This window comes from Microtus ochrogaster, linkage group LG9 (assembly GCF_000317375.1).
Source record: "Microtus ochrogaster isolate Prairie Vole_2 linkage group LG9, MicOch1.0, whole genome shotgun sequence".
Classification (NCBI taxonomy): domain Eukaryota; kingdom Metazoa; phylum Chordata; class Mammalia; order Rodentia; family Cricetidae; genus Microtus; species Microtus ochrogaster.
The window spans coordinates 5,507,279-5,515,807 of NC_022034.1; the positions used below are offsets into that span (position 1 = coordinate 5,507,279).

Consider the following 8,529-nt stretch of genomic DNA (forward strand, 5'->3'; position numbering starts at 1 on the left):
CTGAGTGTTGAGGTTACAGGCATGCACCACCACTCCGGGCTCCCAGCTTTTGGTTTCTAAGTCTTCTTGTTAGAATAGAATCATAATGGTGTTATCCGTGTCTATTCATGATGTTGATCCCAGTAAGCTTCTGCCAGATGCAGAGAGCTGCCTTTGGGGGCCAGAGGGGCTTCACCTCCCTGGAACTGCTACAACCAATTATAAGCCACCTGACATGGGTGGTGCTGGGAATCAAACCCAGGTCCTCAGAAGAGCAGCGTGTGTTCCTAACCACTGAGCCGTCTCTTCAGTCCTCAAATCAATCACGAGTTTCTTCCTATCCACATCGAGATATTTATAGATTTTCATTCTGTGAGATTTCCTTGAATAGTCTTAACTGGATTTTTTGGGTGAAGGTTCTCACACAGTTCAAAACCTGTGGGTTTTTTTTTTTCTGATATGTCTTTTCTGAAGCCAGAGATTAGAAATCAGAAAGTCACGGTCTATAGCTAACCGAGTCTGGTCAGGTCCATTCATTTCTGCACTCTTTATGGCTGCGTCCAAGCCAGCAGCACGGGCCTGCGGCACTGCGACAAAGCCACTGGGCCTGCAGAGCCTGCCTTGCTCACCGTGCTCACTCCGGAGGGCTCTGCAGAAAGCATCGGAAATCCTGTTCAGTTGGTGTTCTCTCACATCACACAACAGGCAGCGCAGTATGTTCCGATGGGGCAGAATGTTCCAGAACACAGTGTAACCGAAGCACGTTTTGCCTCCTCTCCTCCATAGCTTCTCCTCAGCTTTCCTAAAGCCTGTGCTAGCGAGTGTGTGGCCGAAACCACCCTCCCACTTTCCACGCCAGGTCTGGATTTCCCACCATGCATGAAGTGAGGAGCTACTTTGTGTTGGCAGGGAGTGGGAGCGCGAATAAACATGGCCGCTTGAAAATTTGCCGCGGCTGATTCTGTTTTCATTGTTTTCCAGGAGACAATGAACTCCACGGAGGGCTATGAGGAGTACTCTGACTCGATCTTATCTGTGTCTCCGGACGACTTGCCCTTATCGGTGTCTCCAGACGACGCGCCGTGCTCCTTGCAGGAGGTCAGAGAGTTCACCAGGGTATTTGTGCCGATCGCCTACTCTTTAATATGTGTCTTTGGCCTTCTGGGCAACATCATGGTAGTGATGACCTTTGCCTTCTACAAGAAGGCCAGGTCCATGACTGATGTTTACCTGTTGAACATGGCCATCACAGACATACTGTTTGTCCTCACTCTGCCATTCTGGGCAGTGACTCACGCCACCGGCACTTGGGTTTTCAGCAATTCCCTGTGCAAACTGATGAAAGGCATCTATGCCGTCAACTTTAACTGCGGGATGCTGCTCCTAGCCTGTATCAGCCTGGACCGGTACATCGCCATCGTCCAGGCAACCAAATCTTTCCGGGTCCGATCCAGAACGCTGGCACACAGCAAGATCATCTGTTTGGTGGTGTGGGCCATATCAGTCTTCATCTCAAGTCCCACGTTTATCTTCAACAAGAAATACCCGTTCCAGGGTGGAATAGAAGTCTGTGAGCCCCAGTACAAGTCTGTCTCGGAGCCCATCACCTGGAAGCTGCTGGGGCTGGGGCTTGAGCTGCTTTTCGGCTTCTTCATCCCTCTCCTGTTCATGGTATTCTGCTACCTGTTCATCATCAAAACCTTGGTGCAGGCCCAGAATTCTAAAAGGCACAGAGCTATCCGCGTGGTCATCGCTGTGGTCCTTGTGTTCCTAGCTTGCCAGATCCCTCACAATGTGGTCCTGCTCATGACTGCAGTAAACACGGGCAAAATGGACCGGTCCTGCAGCGGCGAGATCCGCCTCGCCTACGCCAGGAACGTGGCTGAGGTCCTGGCTTTCCTCCACTGCTGCCTCAACCCCGTGTTGTACGCATTTATTGGACAGAAATTCAGAAACTACTTCGTGAAGATCATGAAGGATGTGTGGTGTGCGAGGAGAAAGAACAAGGTGCCGGGCTTCCTCTGCGCGCGGGTGTACTCAGAAAGCTATGCTTCCCGGCAGACCAGCGAGATCATGGACAACGAGAATGCTTCATCCTTTACCATGTAACGTGGGGGTGTGAAGCCACACACTCCAAATGCCTCTGTGAAACCTGCGTGTGTGTGTGTGTGTGTGTGTGTGTGTGTGTGAGAGAGAGAGAGAGAGAGAGAGAGAGAGAGAGAGAGAGAGAGAGAGAGAGGTGCCCAAATATCTATGGAAATTAAGTGAAGTCTTCCTGCGGGCAGGTGGGCACCAATAGCCAAGCTCTCCCCAGTGTGGTTGATAAGAAACCTTGGTGGCCCTTGCATTCTGGGATTGGCGGTCCACAAAAGAGGCTTTGGGGGATTAGCGCGAATGCTGGATTAGAGTGAAGTGCTTATGAACGTAGACATATTCAGAAATGTTTGTGAGGGGGTCGCAGACCCAGTGACGGCCCAAAAAAATGACACAGCTTGGGAAAGCAACAGAAGCCCTCCTGGGACTCACCTGATGCTAAGGGGATGTTTACCATCCCTGATGGCAAATCGCAAGTCCTATACCCAGCTCCTTCTTCTCCTCCCAGCCAGGCTGTGGGACAGCAACCTGGGAGGCAGGAACCAAGTAGGAAGTGGGGTCCATGGTCTCGCTGCCAGCCTGTGAGCTTGCTTCAGGAAGTGGTTTCCTATGGCTCCCCTCCCCTCTGAGCTGGGTGGAGTCTGAGCGGGCAAGCTGGGTTTGTGTTCCAGGCAGGGTGAAGGGCTTGCAGCTTCTAGCATAGTTCAACATTCATCCCATGGCGGATAAACTTGGCTGGTTTGGAGTTGAAAGTGCTTTTCTTCCAGTTCTAAAATGGAGCTGGAGATTGTGGTCACCCCTAGCTTCAGGTTAGCCCCTGGACAGTGGAAAGCATGCTAGCCTCTAGGACCAAGTGGATTTGTTGGTTTAAGTCGGGAATTGAACCTGGGGTCTCACACAAGGCTCTGCAAGTGAGCCGCCACTGTGCTATAGTCTAAGACCTTTCTGACTCAGAAATCCTCCTGCTTCAGCTCTACAAAGATCCAGGATTACAGAATGGTGCCACTGTGCCTGGTGTTGAGACTGATCTTTAGGCGGCTTTACCCAAAGTCTCTCCTGCCTCATCAGAAGCTCATGGGACTCTAGTCCTTGAAGTGCTGCGGAGGCAGATGGCGAACCTCAACTGGGGATGCAGAAACACAAAGCTCGTGCCAAAAGTGGCTGATGCGAGTGTCGGAATACTGACGTGCTCAGTTCTGACACATGGTTTGGAAGGTGAATGGTTAGTGAGCTGTAGCAATGCCTGACGTATGTGTGTGTGTGTGTGAGAGAGAGAGAGACAGTCTCTCAGCACCTCGGAATGCAGTAAGTAGGTTAGACTGGCCGGTCAGAGGAGCCCCGGATTCACTGCCTCTGCTCCCCAGCATCCACCACCACAGCTCTTTGTTTTCTTTTTTACAAAGGTTCTGGGCATTGAACTGGTCTTTGAGCCTGCAAGGCAACTGCTTTTACTGTCTGAAACCTCTCTCCAGGCCAGCATTTGGAAGAGAACTCCTTAGCTTACTCTCATTGTTCCACACATTAAACTATAATCTTATCCACAACCTTTAACAATCCGGGGTCTCTTTGTTTGCTTTCTTCTAAGAACCATTGAAAAAGAAAGCAGGGGTGGAGGGAGAAGCGACTGTGCACCTGCTTTTATCCAGCCCTGTTTTAATTTCTGTGGCTCTGATAAAATACTCATCCTGACCAGAAGCAGCTTTGGGAAGAACGGGTCTCTACTTCAGTTTGTAGATCCAGGACACAGACCACTGCTGTGGGCAAATCAAGGAAGGAAGCCACAGCCGCAGTCAAGAGCAGAGAATGAATGAATGAATGAATGAATGAATGAATGAATGAATGGATCCCTGCGGACTTGGTGCCCTGATGGCCGGCTAGCCTTCTTACTGTTCTTAATAGAGTTCAGGGCCCCATACATGAAATGCTACCACCCACATTCTGGAAGGTCATCACACCCAACTAACAAGACAACCCCTACACACACACACACACACACACACACACACACACACACACACACACACAACACACACACACACACACACACACACACACACACACACACACACACACACACACACACAGAGGCCAACGTCATCTAGATAATGCTGTACCAACACTCCTTCCGGATGAGTATAGGTGGGATTAAGATTGCAGTTCAAATTAACAGGCACACATGGTGTCCTGGGAGCAATTTTACTATTTTCTCAATGGAAGATGCTTTGTTCCAAGGGTGAAATAACTTTGAAATCATTTTGATGTCTTTAGGTATGAATTATTTCATTTCTCATCGGATAACTAGAAAAGAAAGTGGCTTGCCCTTAGGTGACAGATCCCATTGTCCTATAAATGAGCAGAGACCCTTAAATCCCAGGTCCCCCAGGCATGGATTTTTGGCTTCAAGTCTAAGTTTTGATGAAGGGACCGAAACCCAGAATGGATTGCTGAGGACATGGACACCTGGTGGCACGCAGAGGAAGAAACAGCAGCCTGCAGGGTGCAGGGTGTGCCGAGATGGCCAGGCCTGCAGGGGAGGGACGGAGAGCAGAGGAGGCTGCTGGGTACTGGGGCAGCTGGGGAATCAACACACAAACCAGGCCCTGGCCCTGCTCCTTCTACAGCCACCTCCTCACTGTTATCCTTTTACCTGCTTGACCCCTTCATGGCCAGACACCAGGACCTAAGACAGTGGCACCCGCCTGTGGTCCCAGCAACTTGTGAGCCCAAAGCAGGAAGATTATCTGAGTTCAGTAGTTTAAAATCAGCCTGAGCAACATAGTGAGACTGTCTCAAAAATGTAACAACAAAATAATAATATTAATAATTATACAAATAAAGCATACTCATTGTTCTGCACACAGCCCATCCTTCAGCCTTCATGGGCTGTGATGGGGCCAATGATGCATTGCTGAGTGTCCCCATGAAGGTTGCCTAGACCCACCACCACGCCAAGCCACACCACCTAGGGATTGGTGCTGTGCTGTGGGGACCCTCTGCTTCCCAAACCAGCATCCTGACTCCCTTCTCATGTTGCAGAGCTGGGTATCAAACCCCAGGCCGTGTGTGCACGGGGTACACACTCTACTCCCACCCCACACCTGCATCCCCAGCCTCTGACTCCCATGGGCGACACTGCCCGCTCTGAGGAGCTGCTGCGGTTCTTTAGCGTCCATGATGTCAGTCTCTGACTAAATCTCAAAGTTGTTACTCACGAGCCGTCAAAGAGGCTCTCCGTAGTCACACCGAGAATTTCAGCCCTGCCTGTGGCGTGAGAATTTCTGTGCTGGGAGTCCCTGGAGTCTTGAGTGTCTCACTTCCAGTTTCTCATTCTCACAAACAAGCAGCCCCCACAGGCCTGCTGCCCCTTAGCTCCCCCCATCTGCTGCTAAGGAGGCCCCTCCTCCACGCCCTGACAACCCTTAATGTCTTCATGCCACGGGGACCAGGGTAGCTAACTCACAGCAGATCCCTAGAGTTTTCCTGCAGATCAAGGACCAATGCCACCTCTCCCCTGGACTGCCAACAGCTGCAAGTGGGCAACACGTGCTCTTTGTTCTGGCACCTGTGTATTGCAGTGGAGTGACAGGGCAGCTATGAGACAGGGCACACTGCCTGACAGAGAGTTGGCAGAGAGTGGAGGAGGGGCCACCTTAGCAGCAGATGGGGGGAGCTAAGGGGCAGCAAGCCTGTGGGAACGGTGGCTCGGCTGCTCGTGAGAATGAGAAGCTCTGGGCTCCAAGCACAGACGGGGGCCTGGTGAGCCTTTAGCTGGCACAGGGAGCAGCAGAGGCTTTGGACAAGGGCTTAAGTCCTGCCCTTCCGTTAACTCAAGGTCCCTCTAGCTCGGCTCCCTAGCTCAAATCACACAACTCTTGCAGTCCCCAGCAAGGCAGCCAGGGACTGCTGTGACCTTGCTCTACACACCCTCAAATTCTCTCTTTCGTCTTTGGCAGTAGACTTGCCTCCTTCCCCACTGCCCAAACACAAGTCTGTCTGGAGTCATGTCCAGTCCTTACCGTGGCTCCCTGACTTCTAGAATGTAGGTATAGAGCAACCCTCTGCAACGAAACACATTCTGTAACAGCAAGCAACCCTCTTGGTTCCCCAGTGCCTTTAGGGCCCAGTGGCACTGTCTATCATATGATCCAGCGACTCTCCCGATGTCCCAGAACTGAGGGGATTTGAAGGCTTTCTCCCTTCAGGACCTCCTTCATGCTGCCGTGTCTGTTCCTTTTGATGCCGCCGACTGCACAGCCTCCTTGCCTAAAACCCCCTTAATAAAGTAAAGTTCCTGAAAGGCAATTCATTTCCGTTTCCTTTTCTATGAGCTTGCTCTGTTTCTCATAACACCTGGCTCCTAACACCTGGTTTGCAGAATGACTCGGACATATGTCACAGTTGTACCAATAGCAAAGGAGATGGTGGAGAGATGCCTCCACGGGACTGCTGCGGCAGTGCTTCCAAGAGGATGATGGGAAATGCTGCCGAGGCCCACTGGGACCTGAACCCAGGACAATGAATAATTTGGAGGCTTGAGCTGCTCGGTGAGGTCTTCACGCAGCTGCGTCACCATGAGTGCTCTCTCCTGGACGTCCCCTGAACCACAGGTGAAGCAGTCAGAGACTATCTGGCAGAGCATGTGTCTAAGCACCTCCCATGTGTCCCCACTCTGCCTTTAGACAGGGCCACCTTACAGACAGAGGCCAGAGAATGCATTCTCTCTTCTGTTTTAGCACAGCAGGATCACTAATTCAGGGCCACGCCTGATCACCTCTGCTTCCACAGTCCACGCAGAAAGCCAAAGCCACGACAGCACTGTTCTGTAGTGCAAATAGTGAGCGGCATAGCCGTGCTGTTTTGAATGAGTGAATATATATATATATGCAATGTATTATATAAAATTGTTACATTTTACATACATGCTGTGTATTATATATGATCGTTTGTTACTATGGAGAGAGAGAGAAAAAGAGAGAGAGAGAGAGAAATAAAAGAATAAACACCCAATTGAGAGAAGCAATAAACAGAAAAACATCATCAAATTGGGTGCTAATAACACCCAACAGAATTGACTGGAGTACGGGAACTAGGAGAGAAAACAAAGGTGACATCAAGTCAGAAACTCAGAGGCAGTCCGCAGACATCACCTGAGGCGGAAGCAGCTGGCCGTGGCTCCCACGTGAGGGCCTTCTCTTGATGGCTGAGCACCCTGTTTCTTGTTTCCTCTGCAGGTGCTTCGCACCACGGCAAACCTTGCTGTAAATGGTCCAGCTATTCTCAGAGACTCAGTGTTTTCAACGCCCTTAGCTGCTTGCTGATTTTCCCTCTCCTGGACAGCCTAGCACAAGACACAGGCGACAAGGAAGGGTCTCCTTGATCCAAGAGTCCATTTTCAATAAGTTTTAATAGCGTACGACAGTTTACCAATGTAATTTACATTCCAACAGCAAGTCTGACCCTGTGGCAAGGCAACCGATGGTCTCTGCGTGTTCTTAGTCCTTCTAGGAACACAGATGTTCATGTTTCCTTCAGAAAGGTTTACTCACAGGTGTATAAAGTTCAGTCCCAGACAAGACAGGTTCAAGCATATGCCCGTGCTCTTTATCTTCATGACATCCAGGATGTCCTGCATTCTGGAATACAGAGATCCAATAGGGTCTACAACAGTATGGTACGGCTATCACCTCCACTGTGTGCTGCCACCTCCGCCTCCTCCTCTTCCTCCTTCTTTTCCTTCTCCTCCTCCTCTCCTCTTCTTCCTCCTCCTTCTTCCTCTTCCTCTCTCTCTCTCTCTCTCTCTCTCTCTCTCTCTCCCTCTCTCTCTCTCTCTCATTACTTCATTATTTCAGTAGGAGGAACCTGGGGTTGGGAGCTTCCTGGCCATGGGGATGGTAATCGGGACTCGGTCTGGCTGCTGCAGCCTGCAGGTGCAAAGACAAGGAACAGGATGTTCCAGAACCGTGTTCTTCTATCACCGGTCTGTGCCTATACAAGTTCTAAATGGGGCCTTGATGTTCCCGGAGGATGAAGTTCCCTTGGACTTTGTCTGGAATCTCTTTCTGGAATTTGACCATACCTCACAGCAAATTCTGTGTGTTTGCAATTTTATAATCTGCCACGAGATGGCGGTAAGCCCACATCCACAGAAGCGGCACTTGTCTGCTCAGACTAGTTTCCTTAAGGGCACCTCACCAGACAATACATCCAGAGGACACTGATGGCTGGGTTTGTTTCTGGTTCCTTCTACAACCTGAACTGGTGACTGCTGGCCCTGAGTTCTGAGCAGGACACGGAGTCTGTGCTCTGATGGTCTGTACTGGGAGACGCTGAGAATCCTAAATCCACCCTAGACCCACACAGGTGAAGGTGTTGATCAGAGTATGGCCGGCTTCATAGGGACCCAGGTGTGAAAATGGGTTGTTCTTCGTATAGGGAGTTTAGATAAACACCTGCTTA

The 8,529-nt window shown here is 50.5% G+C and overlaps 1 protein-coding gene across 1 annotated transcript in view; it reads left to right on the forward strand.

Annotated features, from left to right (window-relative positions):
• The window catches only part of Ccr6 (C-C motif chemokine receptor 6), a 12,619-nt gene extending 10,531 nt beyond the window's left edge, over window positions 1-2,088 (forward strand). Inside the window, exon 2 of the mRNA XM_026787473.1 lies at window positions 961-2,088. Coding sequence (XP_026643274.1) covers window positions 967-2,088 — 1,122 coding nt within the window. The 5' untranslated portion in view covers window positions 961-966. The remainder of the gene's footprint in view (window positions 1-960) is intronic.
• Window positions 2,089-8,529: the final 6,441 nt, after the last annotated feature.